The following is a 24711-nucleotide window of genomic DNA, read 5'->3' on the forward strand; positions in this document are numbered from 1 at the left end:
CTATCCCAGTGAGGCACCATTTCCAATTGTGCTTCTGCCTTGCTCCAAATAATTTGCTGCTTGTCAAGAGGACTGATTTGTGCGCTGCAGCTTGGGCTAATATTCCACTCCCCACCTCTCCTCCGTCACTCCAGGCCTATCTCCTACAGGGTGAAGGAAGTGGGGATATAGCGCCTCCTCTTTCAGTGCCCCTAGGTGCTAGGAACTGGCACTGGGTTGTCTGGGGGAGATCATCTCCCCAGCCCTTACTTTATAGTCTAGGTGAGTAGCAATTCGGCACCGCAAGATGATTTATGGAGAGGGTTAGCCCCATTACACATATGACTTAGTATAACTTGGCCCATGGTAAGTATAAGGAACAGGAGTGTTTATCCTGTATCATGGCAAGTGAAACATTTGAAGAGTCTGTATGATTGCACGACAGATCTGATATTTGGGAATCCAAGTTGTATTCTGTGCCCTTCTGCCCTGATTCTGTGTTCTGAACTTGGGTCAACCACTTTGTCTCTATTTTTTGTCCCAAACTTTGTCTTCTATCTAGATTGCAACATTTTATGGGCAGGGACAGCCTTCGACTACATGCAAGTACAGCACCTAGCACAATGGGGCTAAGTGCTGCATGTAACTGATGGGAATAAGTAAGAAGTCCCGATTTTTCTTTTTAATTCTTGTTATTATTTCTTGGTTCTTCACTGCGGGCACAGTGGGAAGCTTGTTAGAGCACATTCATGTACCACTGGGACCCACTCCAATTCCCACTGCTGTCTCGTACATCAGATTGCACAAGAGAAAGAAATAAACGGGTATGAAGAAATGTATGTTGGCGAGAGGCAGCCGTGCCATCCTTATGAAGGCCCCCGCTCCCCTCTCAAAAGATCCCGCAGAGAAATCTCATTCTCTTCCCACACTTCGTTCACCAATGTGTGCTGTATCTTCCTGCGGGTTCTGATGTTGGATACGATTCCACAGCACAGCTAGGAAACCAGAGCATCCTGTGTCGGAGCCCCAGGCTTTGTTGATCAGTGGTATTTGTTTTGGGGAGACAGGGAAAGGGGTGGGAGGCTGGTATCTAATGAAGATAACGAACTGAGAAATAACAACACGCTCTATGTTTGAATCAGCTGTTACACTGTCTGTTACTGCGAACGAATGTGCCCTTCCTTCTGCCCCTCCACCGCTTATTGCAAAAGGCTCTTTTCCTCTCTCACACTGCCTCTGCATATCTCTCTCTTTCCCCTCCCTTCCCCTTCTCCTCTGCCGATATCCCCCTCTTGCCTCCAAGCCCCAAGCCCCTCTCCTTTTAAACAATGCTAAGGAAACTCATTTTCTTCCCTATAGCTAGGCCTCCCTCTTTCAGTGCATAGCGATGAATTAAAGAGAGAGAGAGAGAAAGAGAGAGTAAATCTACCTCTATCATCATAATCATCACCCTCCTGACCCTCGGAGGAACTCTCCATATAATCCAAACCACATTGCTGCCTGATCAGATAGAGTACCCGGTAAATAACCTTGACTTCAGCAGTCAGAAGAGTCAGGGATCCTATATCAGAGCCCATTCATGATTTAGAATCATAACAGAGCCCCTGATGACAGGTAGAGGGCCTGATCCATCTCTTCAACTCCACCGTCATCCCCATGCAAAGCTACTGCTGACCATGCTGAAACTGGGTTTACATCAAAATAAATCTGGTTTACAGGCAGTCCTCGACTTAAGACATTTCAAGTTACAACGAACGGTACTTACAACGTTTATAAATTGACACCGTTTTGACTTTCTGACGTTGATTTCGACTTTACAACGCTTGATCTGACGCGACACCACACCAGCGAACGAGTTCGCTGCATCGCCCTTCTCCCTGGAGAACGTCTGTCCAAACGTCCTTGGACACTTTCTTTAAGAAAGCAGAGAAGACTCCAGAAAAACCTGCAGCCAAGACTCCAGCCCAGAACCCTTCAAAAAGTCCACAAAAGTCACCTCAAAGAAGTCCTTCCAAATCAATATGATTGCTATTTACAATATAAATACATTAATGTAGCTATATTACTTATCTATAATTGATTGACTACAAAATTCTGGGTTATTTTTGGTGAAAATAGGGTATCAGGCCTTGGTTCAGGAACCCATCCCCCATTTATAACATTGTTCCTATTGGAAAATTGGTTCTGAGTTACGACATTTTGACTTAAAACGTGGTTTTCAGGAACCAATTGTGTTGCGAGTCTGAGGACTGCCTGAACTCTGATGTAGCTGATGGAACAATCAGGCAGCAGTTGCTTCCATCTCTGCATCCACCGTACCTACCCATGGACCATAATATAAAATAATTGTACTGCATCTATGACTGGTTGTCCCTCACTCTTGTACCCCTGCAACCCCCTCTTTGCCCAGCTCTCCCAGTACCACACACACGCCTCCATTTCATTATCTCAGATCTCGAGCCATCTATTACATGCTTTTTGCCAACATAAATATTTAATTCCTGTGCATTGCACAGAAAGGCCCTCATGGAGTTAATACTTCAACTCATGTTTCCACGTTGAAAACAATTCAGCTGAAGGCACTGCAGTAGGCATAAGCCAGGAACAAAACCAGAGGGGCTGAGACAGATTGGCGGGTTTGAGACAGAGTGGCTGAGAGATTGGCGGTACAGATCAAGGCTGACTGGGGTGGCCTGAAGAGCGGCTTGGGTGCAAGGAGTGAGCAATGACCGTATGTGTGGTGATCCTTGCAAAGGGGTCTTCTGCAGGGGTCTTCTACAAGCATGCAAGGAGAGGATGGATGAGCTACAGAGACTTCAAGTGCCAGCTGCTAGCCTGGGGTGGTAGGAAGTGCAGGAAAGACATAATGACACAATGCATGGTCTATGGAAAGAAAAGGTCTGGCTGATAGATTTCAATAGCATTGAGGCTCCTCTGTCCTCCGCAATACCCTGAGCAGAGAAGTGTGGACAAAGACCTATATGCTCTCTGCCACAGCCCAGCACCCCCACACCCTACTCTACCATGACCTATGTTGGAAAAGGCTGAGCAGTTCCAAGTTTCCCCTAGAAGAACCAATGGCCCTGCACCAGTCTTAACAGGGACAATAGCTGGACAAGGCTGGGTCTGGAGTAGTGTGGATTGTACCTACAATGAGTGGCCCCATGGGGAAAATAGTACAGCAGGACAATGCTGCATCGATTAGTATATGAGCAAAGGCTGAAAAGTGACACCCTATCTCTTGCCATCATGCTGGTTTGTAGGACCTGGCCTTGTTTTTGCAGGCCCTCGTGCTTGTGTGGGTGTTCTCAGCTGTTCTTCTTTTTCCTAGGAACTGCACGGGCTGCTTCACAACAATGACAACAACAACAGCAGCAGCGGCAAGCCCCACCTCCTCAGACATCAGCATCCCCATCTACGAACCCACACAACAACAATGTAATATCAAACAAATGTGCCCTGGAAGCTTACCAAGACGACAAATCAAAGGCAGCTGTGGTACCAGGGCTGCAATAACACTAGCCCCCCTTTAAACATACACGCACGCGCACACCTGCATGGCTGGGCAGCATAGAGACACCCTTGCACGGCCCCAGCCCAGGTCCCAGGTGTCCCATTGTACATTCCCAGGCATGTTTGCTTATACACTTCACTCCAAGTGCTGCTGTGCTCCCCAGTGGTGCCCCACTGGGCTTTCAGACACAAACAGTCCTGCACAGCCGGCTTACCCAACTTACACAAGTGCACACAACCATGCGCTCATACATGCTAATGTACAATCTCATAGCATCTCTACTCAAACATCCCAATAAGTACATATGAAAGCAGACAGACAGAAGGACAGAGATGCAGGACACATGAAGATAATATACATATTCATGTGAGAAACTCACACCCGAAGAATCTACACACACCCAGCGGCTCTCCGGCACTCCCATCCTTTCCCCCATGCTCATAGGTGCCTAAATGCAAGCACTTATCCCTGCCAATCATAATGCAACACACATTCCTGCGTGCAAACCCCTATCTACATGCACATATAATATGCACATGGCCTTCCCCACAAACACCTCTGTACACACCCCTAAAAGCCTGTGTAGCCATCTGCCCCCATCCAGACACTTCCAAGCACAGTAGGAGCCCAAGCTGACAAAAGCGCAGGGACTCCATGCTCTTACAAAGATAAAAAAATGAAGCAGTGGACATGGCAAAAAAGAGAAGATGGAGGGGGTCACATTGATGATTATGTTCCTCATCTCTAGCTTGTAGCTCAGGTAAGCACATTATTAGACTGCAGCGGTACAGTGAAAGTTGGTGTTCATTAGATTAGTCAGGCTCTCTGTTCCCTGGTCTTGAAAGATTTGTAAATGATTACGATGAGCAGAGATGTGCAAAACCAAGACCCCCATCGCCTGTCCTCTCGTGAGGCCACAATGTCCCTTTGAGTCAGCTGCTGCCTGCATCAAGAGTGTGACCAGGGAAAACCTAGAAAGCTTGAGAAAAGGACTCAGAAGTTCATGGCAGGCTTGAGATGGCACGGAGCAACACTGATAGCAATCACTTGTTTTTCCATAAGCATAGGTCTCTAGATATCTACTCATGTGGGGATGGATGTCATGGGAAGAAGGTGTAGCTGAGAGCCATAAGCAACTTGTACGGCTTAGGAATTTAAGTCCCATACATCTCATTGATTCTCAATGAGACTTATGCTCTTAAGTCAATGAGACACTTTTGGAAATGCTACCCAATATGCATTATGTTGCACATAGGTACATGCTGCCACAGTGTATGGAAATTAGAATGAAGGAAGCAAGGAATCACCTCTGAAAACACTTCCAGCCTCAAATGTGAGCTCTTAGGATTAGATCCCCAAACTCAGAGATATTTTTCTATTGATGGATTGCAATACAAAAGTGGGAAGGCCTCACAGCCAGTGCTCCAGAACCAAAAATGGAAAAGAGTAAGTGGGAATGCTATCGGGACAATGTCCTAGAAACCTGGCTCCAGACTCCATCCCACCTTAGCCTCCGGACATCCCACTTCCTCTTTTTTATCTGAACTCGTTCTTTGCTTCTTATGAACAGTTCAGTGTTGCTTCAGGACTCGGACTGGCAGTCCTGCACAGCGGAGGACTACTTCCTCCAGTGGAGCTGTGCAAGGCCAGCAGTGGCACACTGTATGTGGGAATACTCCATAGCACCTGTCTGGTCCTCCCTCTGCCAGTCTACTTAAACAGTGACCTGGAGAGACCATTTCTTGCATGTGGGAGTGAGCGAAGACTCGAGTCTCCTGAGTCCATTCCATCCTGGGCCTCTCTCCCGGGGCTGCCAACAAGGGCACCAGTTCAATACAAATGCCGGGGAGTTTTTAGACCCAAACAGTGTGAGCAGTCAGGACCAGCAACTGCCCATCTACCTCCTTCCTGCATTTTACCAATCATTGGGAAAACTTCACTGTAGCAACCAAAAAATAAAAAAAGGCTTGATTCTGATGCCTGGAGACTAGGCTGAAGGGCATGACAGCAAGTGAGCTCCTGAATAAATATCTGTTTCGGATGCTTATCCTAATAGTGTTTGCAAACCTTCTGTGGTTAGCCCATGGCCAGTCCCAACTCTTGGTCAGTGTGTATGTGTGTGTGTTTGTGCATTTGCATGTGTGTATTTGTGCATGTGTGTCTCTGCGTGTGTGTGTGCACATGTGTGTAAGTTTATTTGCAGCGAGGTGGGAGTTGTGGAGATTTGAAGAAGGACTCAGCCTACTTCTCCCTCTAGAGTATTCAACTGCTCTCTGTTACACAACAGGAACAACAACAGCCCATTGATGATAAAGCCGCTTGTTTGAGGAATTCCCCCTCCCCTCCCACCCCCCAGTGCTTCCTATTTACACAAAGGAAATATTTAGAGGATTTTATTTGCAGTCCTGCAAACCAGACAGACAGAAAAAAGAAACCCACAAGAGATACAATCCCAGCAAGAATGCACTGGGCCCAACTGTGTACACATCCCTTTGTGGCCACACCACAAAATGCAGAGCTGAACCAATTTCAAAACCAATGAGACAGCGACATAGCCAAAGGAGAAAAGGGAACAATGGCAGATCCCCAAGGCTTTGCCATGTGCCACCAGCTATCTGGATACCTCTGGCTGCACTGCATCTCAGATCACTCCCTCTAAAAGTGTCCTGGGATAAGACACAGGCCAACATGGTGCAGGTGGCTCAGTACTGCAAGTAAGTTGGATTTGAGCCCTGTGTCCAGTCCTAAGCCAACACACACACATTGTGCTAATGAAGGGGCCAATTTTCAACTCAGCAGTGAACGAGCCCATAATAACAACACCTACCTCTGTTCCTCCACAGATTTCAAAGTGATTTAGAGAGCCAGAAACTGAGGCAGAGAGATGTAAGTGATTTACCCCTTATAATGCAGAGTCCTAACTGGGAAAGCCCAGGTCTCTCTATTCCCAAGCCAATGTTGTATCCATTAAGGCAGCAGTACCTCCTGGAAATGCTGTTTTGCTAAGATCAGGGTATAATTGCAGGGATCCACTTCACTTCTTAGGCATGAAGCTACATTCCCTGACCGAGAGCTCCCTCTGCAGGATCACTGAGATGCAGACTTCTTTTCTGCCCTGATAGAGTCGTGTTGTTGGGATACATCGATCACAGCTCAGGAGCGGGGCGGTCTAACAGGCAGCACCCCAAGTACTGAAGAGAGAGACGAGGCCCCTACAAGGAGGCTGAGTTCCAGTCGTGCTTCCTCTCCAGCTCTCTGTTACAAAAAAGCTAGCTGGGCTGCACCCTGTCTTGTGGAGATGGAGGCTAACCCCAAAGCCTAACTGCTCCCATCTCAGGGAGCTGCTCCTTGAGTTGACTGTTGAATGATTCTTGTCCCCATTTAAGATGCTGGGTTTGCGGGTGGGGTGGGGACTGGAGGTCTCTTGCCAATCCCTATGGGGTTACTTCCAGGCAGGTTGGGAGGAAAAAGAGCCTTGCTTCTAGTACCATCAGGGGCTGCATGGGTTGGACTGGGAGGGAACGTCCGTGGGCCTCTGCTGCTGGTGTGACTGGTATATGGAGAAAGGAGAGGAGGATGGAGATGGAGATCCATGAATAACAAGGGGAACCTCAGGGCTTCCCTGACAGAGGCATGGGGGCCCTGTGGAGGAGAAAACAAGGACCATGCTGACACCTACAGGCCACTCACCAAGCAGTCTCTGGCAAAATAGCCAAGCTCAGCGAGGAAAGGTATGGGCAGTGGGCAGTGGCTCAGAAGGTAAGGTTTGGGAAAGGAGACGAAAGCCCAGAACCAGGATCCAACTCTTGAGGATTGTATAAGCAACCTTGGCAGCCTCTGTGCTTCAGCAGAAAGGAGTACATGCAGTCTGTGGCACACAGCCATCTTCTCAGGTGTGCAGACCCAGGCAGGAGTGGTATGGCACTGGCAGACTGATGGCAAGGCTCTCTCACCTGGGTGGGAAGGGCATTGGTGGATTGGGCACTTGGAAAAATATTTACACATAGACTCTTTAATGATTTCCCTGAAATTGGGCTTCTTCCTCCACTCTCCCTGCTTATTCAAATTAGGAGCATCAGATACCCACACCCGGTCCCCCACCTCACCCAGAAGAGGGGAGCTGAGACATGGACTCCCTCTGTGTCCTCCTGTGCATAAGCAGCTCCTGTCCTCACCAAAAGCAAGTCACCATTTACTCTTTCCCCCACCAACCCTTTTTAAAAGAAGCATTTAAATTATGACATAAGTTTTGGCTCAGAGGTTTCCAGTGACTACTGGGGTATTTTCTTTCCCCTTCTCACAACAGAAAACATATTGCTGTATAATCAATTCATCTCACTCCTGAAGAGGGGAGAGGTGTGTAGGTGTGGGAGGCTGGAAGTACTTCATATACTTCTGCACAGAGGAAACACTGAGACAAGTGTCTCTGGCCTTGTCAGCATAAGGCATTGGATGTACAAGGGGGTGGGGGCTGTCCAGCTTAGATATTACAGTGAAAAACATGGTATAAATAAATATGGAAATGAAAACTAACCACTGGGTTCCTCACTGAAGATGGCATCTGTTTCAGCTAAGTGGGATTTCAACAAGCATCTCCATGGGTGGAGCTCTTCACGTGCGCCCTTTGGGGCTACAGTACACTTGGTCTACATTAAACGTCCCATGCAGAGATCTGATCTGCTCTGACTCCAATGGGGGTGAAGATGTGTCTCAGGAGAGAGGAGAAGCCAACACACTGAGCACTGGGCCAACCTCTCCCAAGACCATGAATTACAGGGTAACAGACTCCAGTAAATCCAGATGCAGGATTTCATTTCAGATGCAATGTGTGATATCTGCCTGTCACGTACTTCTAGGTCAAAGCCCACTTATTTTCCACTCAAAGCCAGATTCCCAAGTATTCTGCATTTAAAGCACCATGTGGCACAGATTTTGCAAAGAATGCAACATTAAATGTGCACTGAACTTGCTGAGCTGGGAGATATTGGGTGCTGAGCTCTTTGGCATATTTGATCAAATTCTGACCTTAGATGATCAGGCCAGCAACCTCATCAGGATTTGGCAGGGACAATATTTGGCCAACTGCCAAATGGCAGGAAAGAGAAAGAACTGCTAAAAGCTGTGCCTGAGTTCTTAATAAAATAGGACCTATCTGAAGTCAAGACAGGTGCAAATAAAGCTACCTCACTTTATTTTAGCTTTGGCAGAGGGAAGCTTCTGCTCTTCGTATTTGTGGCATGAAGGACTGAAATATCAAAAGCAAGGAAGTGTAATGCATCTTATACAAATGCCTGTTCTTTTGAGATTTCTTACTCAAGAACTGAACTTTGTGGTGTTTTTCTAAAGTGATTGTTGTCGGGATTCACCCATCACTAACGAGCGAGCATGCATTCAAAGCAAAATCTAGGGAGAACAATTATGAAGAACTGTTGAACAAGCTCCAGGGGTAATTGTCAAAAGGTTAGAGCTCCTATCTTGGCCCAGAACAGGAGACAGATTCCAATACAACTAAAGATTTCACCATCTTCAAGATTACTTGCAGTCATTAACTAATTAGCTGTCACAATACCTAGATATCACCCCAATTTATAGGTGGGAAAATTGAAGCATTGGGAAATTTAGGGCAATATTGTTAAGTGTTTACTAATTTTGGATACCTCCAGTTCAGTTGCACAACTCTGAAGCTGCTGAGAATAATTTCCAGAGGACTTGAGCTCTTTCACTCAAATTTGGTGGAAGTCAGTGGCAGCTTTGGGAAGCTGGTATGTCAGGCTTGAATTGGACATCTAAACATGGAGGTACACAAAACTATTGACTATTTTAGAAAACTAAGGCCCTGGAATAGTGTGTTTAATACCTGGAGGTCCAACCAAAAACCCTCAGGAACTGCAGGGGCTCCAAAACTGAAAACTGGTCCTTAAAACAGGTATGTGAATGTGCAGGGGTGTAGGTTGTAGCCGTGTTGGTCTAAGGACATAGGCAGACAAGGTTCCTCGGGTGAATTTGATATCTTTTATTTGACCAACCCAAATAGTTGGAGAATAGTTATTAAGCAAGCTTTTGAGTTCAAAAACCCTTCTTTACTTTTCATTCCATCCAGGAAGAGCACACACCAACTGCTGAAACTTCCTTAGCCTGATGAAGGGTTTTTGAACTCGAAAGCTTGATTAATAACTATTCTCCAACTATTTGGGTTGGTCTAATAAAAGAGATCAAATTCACCCAAGGAACCTTGTCTGCCTGTATCTGAATGTGGGCACCCAATAACTGAAGTACCTCAAATTAACAGATATTGTCATAATTTTGCTCTTAATGGTTTGCCAAAATATTCCAGCAGTTCAGTGATTAGCAGAATGGGGTTCCCAGCGTGTTCCCCTGGATCACACTTCTCCATTCAGCTCAGCAGAGCAAGACGAGAAAACTTTGACTTTATTGGGTTTGGGATCAGATCATAAAGTCAAGTATAGGATCCAAGAAGAGAAAAATACAAGCAAATCAGGAGCACTCTATTCTCCTCTACAACTTCCCAGTCAAGGATTAGAAAAGGAAAACAAGCAAATCCTGTACATGGAAAAAACAATAACTAAGTGAATGGTTATTTAAGCTACATTAACAAAGCAACAAAGTTCAACACCCCCCCACCCTCCTCCCAACTGGTCCCTCTGTGGGGGATCCCTGTATCTAACCCTTACAGTACCCAAGATAACCACACTGGAGGGCTTGGAAACAATTTTGTCTTGAAACCTTGAGTTGCAAGAATGGCCCACACAGCTGGTAGGGGTTGGTTGGTGGTATCAGGTCTTGATAAAAGGCAGCAACTAGGCTTGGCAAGGGTGCCTAAGACGTAATGCTCTGCGTAAATGGAAGATTAGAAAAGAAATATTTTTTTTTAAATAAAAAAAAAAAACCCTAATAATTTGAAGTGCCCTCCTGGAGATAAGGCTGGTAAGGGACTTTTTGTGCCTTTTTGTTTTGAACCTTTTTATAAGGAAAAGGGGGAGAAGGGGAGGTGTTGCAGGTGTCAGCTGGAGAAAGGGAGAAAAAAAAGAGCAACACTGATTTTACAGATCAGGGTCAGGCTGACAGAAATCACTGTTGTAACAGACTCTCAGACCTCAGGCATGTCTCAACAGGGGGGGACCAGTTCACCTTGGTAGCTAGAGTTTATGCTCATGTATGTGGAGATAAAGACTCTGCTGATAGCTGTAGGAAAGAGAAACTTTTGGCTTATGCTGCTCTTTGTATAGGGGGCACCTCTAAGTCATAGTCTTTCAGGTCTGATCTGAAGCTTGCTTTAACCGATGGGAGCTTTTCCTTTTACTTTAAGCAGTGTTTTAGCTGGAATTATAGATGCCCAAACTGGAGCTGTGGTCTTTTGTAAATTGAGCCTTAATTGTGGGTACTGGGTGCATCTATACATACAATTAATGTGAAGCAACAAACTCCACAACTTATTGCACTGGAGTTTATTGTTCCCAGGCGCTGCGTCTTCACATGTGCCTGGGATCACAGCGTGGTGAGTTGGGTTAGAGCAGCCCCGGCTAGCAGGGAGCCCCAGGAGCCAGCCTGCCAGCCCGGGGTTGCTCCGACCTGGCTCAATGTGCTGTGGAAAGGCTGTCTGGGGCATGAGGGTGCTCCACTACAGGGCTAGCCAGCAGACAGCCACTAGACTGAAGCACCTTCATGCCCCAGCCATCTCAGTCAGCATTTACAAGTGTGTTGTTGCAGACTAAATAACTCCACTGCAGCATAGTGCCACTATTTATAACTATTATTCTGTGGCAGAATTAATTAGTTTGCTTTGTCCTAAAAGCACTGCACATTGTTTTATTGTGGAGCTAATTAGGCAGTTCCTCAATAAACATCTTGTGTAGATGCACCCACTGAGCATGTGAAAATCTGCCTCTTCAGGCATCCAGGAATATCCTCATCAGTGGGATATTTATGTATATAGCCGGTTGCTGCATAAACTAGGAGCCCTTGCTTTGAAGTGTCCAATGTGTGAATAAAACTGTTAAAAACAAGAGCAATTTTAATGCATTTTGATAAGGAAGAAAAGGGTGCAGAGGAGAGCACCAGGCTAGTATTCCTTGGCATGCAAGAGTTCACTGTAAGCAGCATGCTGGACTTCCACAGAAACTCCCTTCTCTATTGGTAACTCCCTTTACCAGGAAGGGAAGAACTCATGTATCTGCTGCACAGGGTGGGTCAAGATTATGTCTCATTTTACTAAGAGATAAAACAAGGAGATCAGATCTGTTCAGAGTCACACCGGGAGTCAGTAGCAGGGCTGGAAACAAACCCCACAAGTTCTTAATTCCCACTGTCCAGTCCAACACTCCCACTTTGTGCTGAATGCTTGACAGGTCCCTGACCACCTCCATGGGTGACAATTTCCATGGCACACCCAAGGCAGTGTCTGCAAGAGATTACAGAATCTCTAACCGAAGCTGGAACTGGATTCATGACAGTCCCTTCTGTCTAGATGCAGATGGGACACTCTAGCTGACACAGATACATCTGCAGAGGGCCACACCTCCCTTTCACCAGGCAAAAAAATTCTTTTACCAAGGACCTGGCTTTGCACGGATGAAAAAAGGGCTGAGACCAAACCAGAGAGACAATACCAAGATAGGGATCTTTGCAAGGGCATCAACGTTGGTCTGTATTTCCTCAGAATAAATCCTTGTCTACCTACGTGCTATTCCTCCTAAGAACATGGGAAGGGTGAAGCTGGAGAGCCCATTTGTTGGGGAAGGAAGCTGGTAAAATATGTTTGGAAGTCAATGCAGCAGGTCACTCTCAGCTTCTTCCTTGCAGAGGATGCTCTTTACTACCTTGATCTAACAAAGCAATTCATTTAAATACTCTGTTGGATTAGGGGTTCTGTGAAGAAAAATGATACGTGGAAAAAGGAGGAGTGTGGTCTAGTGTAAAGCAGGACTTCTGGGTTCAATTCTTGGCTCTGTCTCCAGCTTACTGGTAACACTGGGCAGGTCACTTCACCTCTCTCTGCCTTAGTTTCCCAACTATGAAGAGGCCAAGAATAATAATATCATTTCTCTTTTTCAAGTGATACAGGCCTCCCCTACAGGATACTAGAAACTTCTGTTCAAATCAGTGGGAATTACTTAGATCCTGCAGGAGGAGAATCAATCTCAGGGCTGCTGTAAGGATTATATTAACATTATCCTGAGCTAAAGATCTTCAGATGAAAGGTGCTGGATGCAGCAGGGAATCTATAAAATAAAACAAATGCACAGGGCTTAGCAGCATGAAAAAGATTCTGCTGGTTTAGCTGTAAACCAAAGCCAATACTGTCTCTGTTTGTGTTTATTTTGTGCTCCCTGGGTCTCTTGCTTTCTCTCTGCATTCACCAAGAAGGGTAGGAAAGACCTATTTAATAGTACTAGGTTACTACACACTGGGCACATCTACACGAGACACTAACTGCACAGTAGCCTAATAATACTGTGCAGTAGCACATCACAACACAAACAGTACTAATACACTACTGTGCAGTATTATTAGGCTACTGAGCAAGTGTCATTAAAAAGGCATGCACTGGCGCTACTGTGCAGTAATGCTAGTTACTGCACATTAATTTCATACTTGATTATACAAGTACTAAACTTAATGCACAGTAACTACTTAATACACAGTAACTACAGCACATTAACCCATGTGTAAATGTGCCCACTCAGAAGCAAAAATTATTTTCCAGCCCATAAATGAAAGGGGTTAGTAAATCAGTGATGGGAATAAGGAACATCTTGGAATCACACAAGTTCAATATTCCATCAGCCTAGCAGCAGGCCTTTGTTTCCTTTTTTATTCCTTTTCTATGTTAACATTTCCAAGCAGAATCATCCTTTTTTTTTCCACATCCCGCCCAGCTCCGGTACCTCAAATAGCACTCTGACAACAACTCCTCCTAGCTGTTCCCCAACACAACTTCCCTCGTCTCTTCTTCCTCCTCCAGCCACACCTAACAGACCAGTGCAAGTAAGTTCAGTTCAAGGGGGGGGGGGGGGTGGTTTGCAGACATGATGCCAGGATCTCTATAACAAAACCCCAAATAATGCTATTTCATTCCTGATATCCTGGGGAAAGGATGGTGGGTTTGTGGAATCAACAAAGCTTATTCTATTTCTGGCTCTACTGTTGGGTGTAGCGGGGCATAGGGAAGGTGGGAAGGATCAATTGCCCTCTCCAAAAAAAATTAAATAAATAAAGGAGAGAGAATGTCACCTTCTCATACGATGTAAATCAGCAGGCCTCTATGTAAGATACTGGAAGTAGGCCAATTTAAACCAGCAGAATTTCTATCCTAGATGTCCAAGTCAAGGCCTAGGTACAGCAAGAGAAAGTCCAAAGTTTTAGGAAGGATCCAGGGCAATCATTGCTACTGCCCTGATCAGGGCCCCAGTATGCTTGGCACTGTACATGCTGATAGTGAGAGACAGTCTCTGCCCTGCTGAGCTTACAGTCTAAAGGAAAAATAGAGAAAGTCCTCTAGAGAAAAAGACGTCAAATGACTGGCTTATGTAGAACAGCATCAAAGCTGGGAAGAGAATCCAGGCCTCCTGATTTGTCCGGGTGAGGAGGGAAGCATCTGAATTTCTTTCATGTGGCTTCTATTTGTAGATCCTTCTTTTTAAAAGGGATATATGGCATTAATGCTTGTGAAAGAAGGCAGCTTTGGAAACTGCCTCTGGGTAACTCCATGATAGGGACAATCCAGGCAGTAACAACTTAACCTTCTCCTGTGCCTGCGCCATTACCTGTACAAATGAGAAAGAAGATGGGTCTCCCAGTGCTTGGCCTCTCTGCAGACTGAAGAGACCAAATCATGCCCAGTGCAGGCATGCTCTTCCAGGCAACCTGGACTTTCGTTGACTGGAAAGTGGACTTAGTCCCTACAAACTCACCTAAGCCAGCATCTGGATAGCCTCATTTTGCAACAGCTCTAAGACACCTAGGAAGGAAAATCTTGGGCTTAAAACACAGCAGATCAGCAAACCTGATCAGATCCTGGCTCTGCCAGGGACTTCCTATATGAGTTTAAGCACATCACTTCATCTGTACAGAACTTGTACAATTCTTGGTTTATGAAAGAGGCTCCTGAACACCGCTGCTGCTGCTGCTGGTCATGATGGTGATTCAGCAGGTATCAGATAGTTAAGCTGCACACTCTGGTTGGGAGGACCCTACTATAATACAACATTGACAATAATCAGAAAATACAGCAGGTGAAATTTTTTGGTTCTAACATTTGTTCAATGAAAAAGCATCATATCCACACTTATTCATTCATCTTCTCCTTCCTCTCTTTCCTTGTTCTCATGGGTATTTGTACCTGTTTTCTTACACATGATGCAGGCAATCAAAAGCAGCCATTGACCTTTCTGGATCATGCTGTATGCATGAGAGGACACCCAGACCTTTAATGCACATGCCTAGGCAGGAGTATGGAAGCGTGGAGGCTGCCCAGACCTATCAACCTGTTTTTAGGCCACTGAGACAGAATCTAAAGGCCAGACTGAGTCCAGACGTTTGGTGCCTCAGTGGCTGTAGCTGTATAAACATCCAGGAATCAAAGCCGGCAGACAAGGATTTAACCACTGAACCACCAGGGACTTCAGGCAATCAATGCCATGGCAAGGTAAGTGAGTACGAAGATGTATGCAAGGTAAATATATGATACTGGGAATAATGTGAATGTCACTTTAATCTTTTTAATGGATATTACCTGTACTTCTATATCATTTACCATTGTGATGTCTGCTCTGGTGTGCACTGAGTTGACCGAGTCCTGGAGGTGGACATTCCACATCAGCAAAGAGACGCACACAGTCTGCAGACAGTTCGATTGCTGATACTTAAATAATATAGGTGTCTAAAGCAGTCTCCATGTCCAAGGTGTGTAGATCTAAAGCAGGGTGCGGGTACTTGACTACTTCTGTTTTTGCCAAGATCAAGAGAAGATTTCTTACCAAAACTATCTAATAGTTTTGCTAATGACTCTGATCCACTGTAACAAACACAAGGGATTTGGGAACCAAGAAACCCAGAGGATGGACTGAGAGAGACAAATGTGTAAGAATCTCCCTTTAGCCAGAGGAAGCAGAAAAAAACCAACAGCCAAGTCTAGGTAAGAGAACAGAGAGCGTGGAGGGCTCCCTGGAAGAGGCCAAGAGCTAAAGAAACCTCAGAACGGTGAGAAAATTAACACAGAGTTGTGTTCAGGTTTGTGAGTGTGTTTATTTCCATTGATCTATCATTCATGGCCTGTCAATAAGTAAAGTGCCTGCTGTCCAGCAGTGCTTTGCAAGATCTGTATGTTACTTGCTTTATCTGCTACAGAGTCCCCAACATTGTGAAACAATTAATTCAGGATACCTTTAAAGATAGTTGCTGGAAGGAGCATGCATAATGTATTGGGAAGACTAGGGAAAGGTTAGCACTGGTTTTATCATTTAGGGAAGGAAGTCTGTGGCATATCATGTCCTGAGAAGAGATTCCAGATTCGGTGTCACTTCCCAAGAAGAGTCTGAAAGGCCCCATATAGAAAAAAGTGGCAGGAGAGCGCTAAAAACATGTGAGGTGCAAGGTTTGGGTCCAGCACATCATTCTGATGACCACACCTAAGGGAAAGGTCAGCCAGCCCTGTAACAGATGTGTTTCAACTGTTCCATTGAGTCTTTCAGGATCTGATACTGCTTGTTCCTCATTCATGAGTCTTTCCAGTAGAAGACTAATAACTACAATTATACTGAATTAGGAAGAATGGGCGGTTATCATTAGCAAACTTTGGGACACAGAGGCAAGGATTAAAAAAAACAACACCAGACAGACAGAGAGACAAAAAGTGTTATACAGATTGTTCAGGGCAAACCTACTTGCTCTGGAGAAGGCTCCTCTGCCAGCTAGTGGATTAAGCTTTCCAGGAAGGATTTGCTAGCTATTTGGGGGGTGAGAGGGGCAGATGGGGACAAGACAGTGTTGTTCCAAAGTTTTAATGCTGTCCTGTGGTTTAAACTTCACTTCTATCCAAGTGAATTGATCTTTCTTCCCCAGTGCCCCATTATATATGCCAGAGACTCACTAAGCCATATCCTCTAGCTTCTCAGCTCCTGAATCCAGGAGATGATGATACACAGTGCAACCACACACATTGTGCTTGCACCTTTTCCAAGACCCTTTTGGCACATTTGTAGACTCAGGCTAGTGAGAGGGATTGGTTCAGGTCAGCATGCCACCAAGGTACCCAGTTTGGCATACCAAGAGGAAAGCAAACTCAGCAGGAGCCTAGAAGCTCCTTCTCAGCTGAAGAGCATGCTCCAAGGAAGAGGCTCTGGAAGGGTTCCTAATGATTTCCATATTATTTCCAGTAAATTTTGTGCTGATTCTTGGCACAAACACCGGAAATGAATAGGCTTGGTCAGGAATGTAAATAAAGCGAAACACTGGGATTTCATCTAATCTATAATTACAGTATCTGTGGTGGAGGGAAGAGCGGCTGGTGTTGCTCCTGCTTCTACAACGCTGATCTACAAAGGAGCTGGAGGGGGTTTCATCTCCTTTTCCAAACTCTCAATTTTTGGCTCCAAGCTAATGGCATCTGCCCAAGTATCTGAAATAAACATGCTACCCTGGCAAACCCACTTGCCAGCAACTGATCAGGTACAGCGCTTGGAGGAGGACGGCTCTTACAGCTCAGTAAACAGGCATCCCAAATGCCCAGAGAGCAGCTAGGTAAGGTGCTGAAATGGGCAAGGTGGGCTACAGGGCAAGGGAGGTTGCAGATGATGTCCGAAAAGTCCCGGTGAGGAGCAGAGGGGAGGTAGAGGGAGCAGGTGGGCTCAGCAGCACTGGATCCTGGACTGTGGAATCTGTTGGTTCTAGGATGAACTTTAATCATGGTCAGAGACAATCAATAAACCTTCCCATTTAATGGTCGGTTGAGTTCAGCTTCTTGTATCATCAAAGCCATCAACGTATCCGGCACTGATTACTACCTCTGTGCAGCTGCCTCTGCAGAAGCCGAGGTCTGAACAGAGATAAAGACACTTCCCACACATCCCTGGAGGTGACTCCTCCAAGCAGTGTCAGAGGAGGAATCTGTACGATACCTCCATTTTATCTGTTCTCTGGGAAAAGGAATTCTTTTTCCTGTGGCACATTTGTCAGCACTATATTTAGTTCCTATTTTTTCCCCTTTAAGGACTTAAACTAAACATGGTATCTCCAGAAACACCCAATACAGCTATGTGTATGCACGCAACCAAGTTCATGCGTCTTCAAAGTGCATCTATATGTGAATGTGAGTGCGAGTGTGAGAGAGAGACCGCATGTGTGCATGTATCTGTGCTGCGTGTGTATGTGCACGCACCTTAGCTGACTTGTAACTGCTCTTCTATTACAAACCCTTGCACTGCAGGACTGGTGTCTCAAACATACTTTTCTTTTTTCAAGCAGAAAAACACAAGTAGGAAGGCAACATATTTTCCTCAAGCTGGAATTGAAAAGGACAGAGAAATTAGTTCTGCTTTTGGTGGTTTATGTTTTTAAAATTACAGAAGTCTCAAAAAACAGAGGAACCCATCAGACTGTTTGTTTGTTTGGAGGTTGTTTAGGAGAAGAGGGGGTTATTCTGGTTTGTTTGCTTGTTTTTGACCTCAGTCCCTGCTTTGATCTCAGGATGGAAACGGGCCGAGAGATTGGCCAATAATATGGCCTAATTGCTTTAGGTAACTCGGATGAAAATGGACATGATGTGAGATTCATTTTTATGGATTTGATCAGCTTGCATGATCTCACAGGCCTCCCTCTCCATTTAGATGGTATCTTCAAACTGGAGGGGCCAAAGAGAGCCAAAGGGTTTGCTGTTTAGAAGCCCTGAATGTAGTAGAGTGAATGAGCGTTCACCTGACAGGCTGCAATAAAGCACAGATCCCTGCTGAATTGCTGTGATCTGGATTTCTACCAGGTTAAAGCCTTCCAAGAAAGCTAGTTTTCCTCAAAAACAAATGGAACAAGCAGAAGAAATGTAATTTAAAAACCAATCCTGTGCCCATGTTTGTGTTGTTACTACATCTGCACGGGTTCAGAACAGTGTGTTAGCCTCACATTTCACTGTCCTGGCTTTCTACACCTTGTGTCGCAATGGCATGGTTATTTGACTAGAACAGTGCTCAGGATGTGTGTGTGTCTTGATATTAAACATGTCTGTGCTGCATGCAAAAATTTCAGACACATTTCTATGTCTCTGTGCACTGATAAATGTGTATATGGAGCAGTGTGAAAATGTATTAAATGAGTGTGTATATGTATCAGTCTGTGTTCCAGTGTACATATGCAAACACTGACATACTTTAGTGTGTCTGGGTACAGATATTGGTATGTTTATATAGACTGGGGAATTCAGAGTGTCCAAGTTTTGTGTGTGCGCTTGTGTGTGCACAGATGCTGGGATGTGTTGGGAAGGTTGGGTGTGGGTGGGTGTTCTACTGCCTGTGTATAAATACTGGCACATGTTTGTATGTGCTGGTGGGTGTACTGATGCTGGTATTGTTCATAAGTGCTAGCACATGCATGTACAGATGCTAGCATGCATGTATGTGCTGGGGGTGTATGTACAGATATTGGCATTTTTTTCTCTCCTGGTGCATTTGAGTCTGTTGTGGACACGTGCACAGATTCTGCTGTGTGTATATATGTGTGCATGCGTTTGAATGTAGCATCCTAGGATTCCCTAGGAAGTGAGTGCCAAACCCCTCAGGCCCTCAGCTGGATGCACAGGGCTGACCTCTCTCCACAGGCTTCAGACCTTCCTAGCACTCAGGCACCTATACACGCACAGAGAGGTTGCTCCGACGTGCTGTAATTATAACACGTCAGAGCAGACTCAGTTAATTGAGTCTGCTGGAGCAAGGTAATTACTGTACTCAGACTCCAGAGTCCTGTGTATCAGCATCCCTGAGCTGAAAAATGGTGGCAGGGGTGTTTTAACAAAAGCGTGTTTGGCAAGTGACGCTCCAGGTGCTTTAATCAGAACAGCTCTGGGGCACCTATACATGTGATGGAGCTCTGCTCCCACACGTGCTAATTAGCATGCCTTGGAGCAGACTCCATCAATTGAGCCTGTGGTGAATCTGCTGGAGCATACTAATTAGAGCAGCTTCCATGTCATGTGTATTCAGTGTCCCCGCATTTCAAACTGTCAGTGGGGGCACTTTAACTAAAGCTCGTCAAACTAGCTTTAGTTAAAGTGTCCCCGCCACCATTTTGAAGCGCAGGATGCTGAATACATGTGACGCTGTAGGTGCTTTAATTAGAGCAGCTCTCAAAGCAGCTCTCTAATTAAAGTGCCCCCCACTCCACCTCAGGGCATATGTATAGATGCCCTTGGAGCCACTCTTAAGTAAAGCACCATGCCTCCCACTCCCCCACTCCCAGCACGTCTATAAACGAAGGCCCGATTGCTTCTTCTGACCTATATTGGTAAGGCACGTTGACTTGCACTGGAAAGACACACCGAGAGGACTGCCTCCAAAGTTGGTTAATGCCCATGGAATGGCTGCCACTGACGCCAGTGTGAGATGAATCAGGTTGTTAATGCAGAAAGCTGCTGCATGACTTTACCCATCAAGCTCCTGTACAAATTAAGCCCACTTCCCTGAAAGCATCTGCAAAGAGCAGCAGCTTTTCATTCAACTGCCCTGCTAAATGCACGCAGCATTGCTAGAAAGAAGTTAGACTGACTGGCTGAGGACCAACTATCTGCCCTGTGCCCTCACCTCACCTCTGTGTCTACGCAACTCATGTTTGTATAGCAGAGGCCATTTTTTTGGCCCAAGGAGAAAAGTGATTCTTTTTCTATGCTCCCTTGGGATTGATATAGCATGTGGTAAAGCTTTATCCTTTCCATCTGAAAGCCCTGAGCCCTTAACAAATGACAATAAATGAAGCCATGGGCAGGCAAGCAGGTATCATCATCATCCTAATTTTGCAGGTGTGGAAACTAAGTCAGAGATGACTTGACAGATCAACCAGTGAGTCTGGGACTTGGTACTCAGATCTCCTGTTGTCCAGATCAGCCCTTTAAACTCAAGATCAGCTACTCGAACAGTCAGAGGGCAAATACAATGGCTCCTCCTTTGGCCGGTGCCACCGAGAAACAGAGACCAAACTGCCAACAGCTTGCAAGAGACTGGGATTTTACTGGAAGTGAATTCCTAGCAAGCTCTGTGACTGTTCCAGCCTATCCCTGGCATCTCTTCAGAGTAGCCCTATTCCCAGTGATATTAATAATGATATATACATATATAACAAGGAAACTTTTAAAATTATTAAATGGCAAGAGGCACCATTTGGAACCTGCTTCTGGCTGCTTCAACAGAGATGTGTAATAAAGGCCTTGCCTTCTTTGGAGGCTGTCAACATATTTAACTGGGGGGTGGTGGAAGGGGGAGGCAAAGGGAAAGTATTAATCAAGATCTTAAAAAGTTTTCGCTGACAGACCATTTGCCAGCTCTCAGTTTAACTGCCTTTGTGGTCCCATAAAAAGTTTCATTACTCAATACAAAATGTGTTTTAATTATTACAGCCGCTCTGACATTAAGCCCTGGGTGTTTCTCTCTCTCTCCCTTTTTTTTTTTAATCTGCTCTCCTACTTCCCCCATCCCCCCCGCCATGCTGACTGGAACTCTTGGGGGAAAGGAAGGGTAAGTCTGCAGGTCGTACCATACAGCTCACAAACATAGAGCCATCCACTTTTATCTGCTAATGGTGGCAATGGAGAGAGCAGAACTTGGGAGGTCCCTACGCGTGGCACCGGTCACTCCCATGGAGGTCACTTTCCAATCTCTGTTGTGCCGGTTTTAGACCAGCATAGCTCCATTGTCTTAGCAAAGCTATTCTTGATTTCCATTGGGGTCAGAGAGAACTGAGAACTTTGTCTGTCCTGGTAGGGTAATAAGTGCTTTTTCACCCTCCACAGAAGTAATGGATGACATGGAGCCTAATTTCTTCATCTGGTCCTTTCACAAAAGCAATGAGTGAGACACTTTCTTGGGGGAGTTGCCTTAGACAAAGATGTTTGTCCTGTATACTGCCAAGAGCAAGAGGGGCTTGGCACATACAAAATACAGGCATGTCTATCCTAAAAGAAAGTCTGATCAGGACCTTATTCATTGTATTCCCGCCCCAGAGCAGCACCAGAGAAAAGCTGCTTCATACAGATCCATAGGTTAACTGTATGCTGGGACCTAGACTGTTCTCAGCCCATGGGCAGATGTACTGGTGATCAGCTTGGAAGGAGCATACATCCATTTTGCAATCTTGCCAGTGCTGAAGATCACTGATACCAGGGTAGGGACTGCTACCTGGAAAGGATCAGGGAGAGGTGATCACAGCTCTGCTTCCCCAGTATATAGAACTGCCTCAGTGCAAAAAAGTTCATTTTGCCAATGCTCTGATTTCTTCACTTGACCCTTTTCGTTTCTTAGAGCTTATATTTCTGAGGCATCTGTTAGGAGAGGAGATCGGAAAAGCCTGAAAAGCCCCCCAGCATAGAGAAGAATCAAATGCACATGTGTTGAAATAATCACATTGCTTGGGTCATAAATTATATGCCATGGGCTAAGGAGAAAATCAAATGCCTTGCCTTTGAACCTCCTGTCCTCCACAAATAGCACCTCAGGTGAATCAAGCAAGGACTTGAGTCCTGCTCTCCAGGGGTTGTTTTATACATATCAGATAGATGGAGTGGCTCTGTTATTGTCTTTCCTGCGGTGAACGTGAACACATGTAAATAGGCACAAGGTGCCACTGCTGCAAATGGCACTGGGGTTGCTATTTGGCTTGTTAGCTGGCTACTCTTTGCTCATCAGGAACTGAGAAAAAGCAGGTGGTTTTGCCTGCTCTTTGTTGGGTGAAGTCATTAGATGAAGCAAACCATATCCCTTCATGGATGGGATTGCAATTTCATCATATATCAGAGGCAGGCTTGCTCCAATGAGGTCCCATGTGTCTTGTCTACCCAAGGATGGAACCAACCCAAAAGCCCAGGTGCAAACAGTCCCGTAATCTGCACTGCTGGAAAACTGGCTTTCCGTTTTTTGACTTCAACCCTAATGCATAGATCCACAGAAAGAAGCTGTTTTTACAGCACCTAGAACAACAGTGATCCAATTAGACGGAAGTTTTGAGGCACAACTGCAAAAAAAGTATTAGATAGCAGTTACATCAGTCGCTGGACAGTCCTCATGATCTCCTCCCTCCACCCCATCCCGCACCATCATTTCTTACTTGTACAGGCCATCAGGTTCCAGGCACTTGAAAATGACCGAATAGAGGCTGATCTCAGGGACCTCTCCATGGCTCCTACCAGCTGCCACGCAGGACGTTGCAAGGCCAGAGAGCAAATCATCAGAAAAGCTCAAGGATTCTCCTATAGACCAAAGAAGAGAAGGGTAAGATTGCAACCTCCCCAACTCAACCTCTAGCCTGTCTCATATATTTCCAGAACATTTCCCTGAGAAGTAAAAGAGAGGGCGATACATAGAACAGCTCATGGGCAACCAGCAAAATTTACTCAGCTATAATCTGAACCAAGGACCATAGTTTCCTCTTACGCAATACACTGCCTATGGACAATATACATGAACACATGCATATATCTGCAGTATACAAACCCACTTCAGGAGCAGGAAGAACACAGGCCCACACCCAGCATGCCAAATATCAACTGAGATGTGTCACAGGTTGGGTCAGGGAACAGATACACGCACAAATCTTAGAGACAACATAGGAAGATGGCCTCCATGCTAACTTCTACATGCTACACATATGTCTGCTAATGGGTATGTGCACTTCCCCTGCAGGGACATGAATTCAGTGCTGCAATAGGCCTTTTCCATCCCAAGCAGTTCTGGCTGCAGATTCTGCTTATTTTTAAAAAGACAATTTCAGCTTCAAAAAAATCACCAGACTCAAATAAACAGATTTCTTTATTGGGTGCTTATACTTTATATCACTTTAAATTAACCAAAGGGAATTAGAATAGTTTACTAGGCAGGTTTCCTTTCCTTATTTAGTTTGTGCAGTTTGGGAAGTGAAATTCAAAGACTTTGCTCTCAGTTCAGCCACAAAAAGCCTGCCCTTCATGCTCCAAGTGCTGCCATAGGTGCAAGTTCAGACTAGCTGGGTATGGGTGCTTCTTTTAAGGCAGCTGTTTGTGTTTAGACTGGGAGCATCTACATGTTGCCCTAGCTACATGCTACATTGCCGTACGGCGTGCTATGGTGATGTGGCGATCATGCAGGTCTACATGTGATTGCTACATACATTGCCATAGCAGCACGCTTCCCGCTTATAGTGCACTGCTATGGCAACATAGAAGAAAAAATTAAGCATGCGCCGCCCGTACGGCAGAGTATGGGCGGTTACCATGCCATGTTTTAATACTTCCAAAAGGCGCAGTAACAACATAGCCATACAGTGACATGTAGACACACCTACTAAAAATAATAATAATGCAGAAAAATTATTTTTTGAGATTCAGCATAAGCACAGTTGGATAAAATTTTAAGCAGACAGTGACCACGTTTATATGAGATACTGACTGCGCAGTAGCTCGTTACTAATGCACAGTAGCATCACATGGCATGAGACGCTAGTAGTAACGAGCTACCGCACAGTCAGCATCACCAAAAAGCCATCGGGGACGCTACTGTGCAGTACCTGAGTTACTAGGCAGTCATTTAGTACTTGCATGCACAAGTACTAAATGTGTATGCAAGTACTAAATGACTGCACAGTAACAACGGCACCATCAGCATCTCGCGTAGATGTGACCACTATCTCTTTAATTACATTTCCTAGCCTGGATTCTCCGCTGCGCTCCACCATGAACTGGCATTGGCATGCAAACCGAATTACAATTAGGATTTTAGGGTGTTTTATACCCACTTTGCATTCATATAAAGGACTACACAGGCACAAATAGGCAAACAATTAGACTCTTCTGACATTTAGCTCATCTGACCCATCTGAACCTGATCTCACTGATGCTCATGTACATCAAGAGGAATCCCACTGAAGTGAGTTCAGGTTACATGGGTGTGCGTTCAGAATCAGACCCTTTGTTCCCTTTTGTGCCAGTGCATCTTGTACATAGGTGCCAAGACTTTAAAGCATTGAGAAGAATGTCT

At 45.3% G+C, this 24711-nt stretch overlaps 1 protein-coding gene across 6 annotated transcripts in view; it reads right to left on the minus strand.

Moving 5' to 3' along the window:
- Positions 1-24711, minus strand: part of ASTN2 (astrotactin 2) — a 598926-nt gene that overhangs the window by 31687 nt on the left and 542528 nt on the right. For all 6 annotated transcript variants that reach the window (XM_059715568.1, XM_059715571.1, XM_059715569.1 and 3 more), the window contains one exon: positions 22808-22949. In XM_059715568.1, the coding sequence (XP_059571551.1) occupies positions 22808-22949 (142 nt within the window). The remainder of the gene's footprint in view (positions 1-22807; positions 22950-24711) is intronic.

The sequence above is a fragment of the Alligator mississippiensis genome, chromosome 12 (genome assembly GCF_030867095.1).
Source record: "Alligator mississippiensis isolate rAllMis1 chromosome 12, rAllMis1, whole genome shotgun sequence".
In the NCBI taxonomy this organism is placed as follows: Eukaryota; Metazoa; Chordata; order Crocodylia; family Alligatoridae; genus Alligator; species Alligator mississippiensis.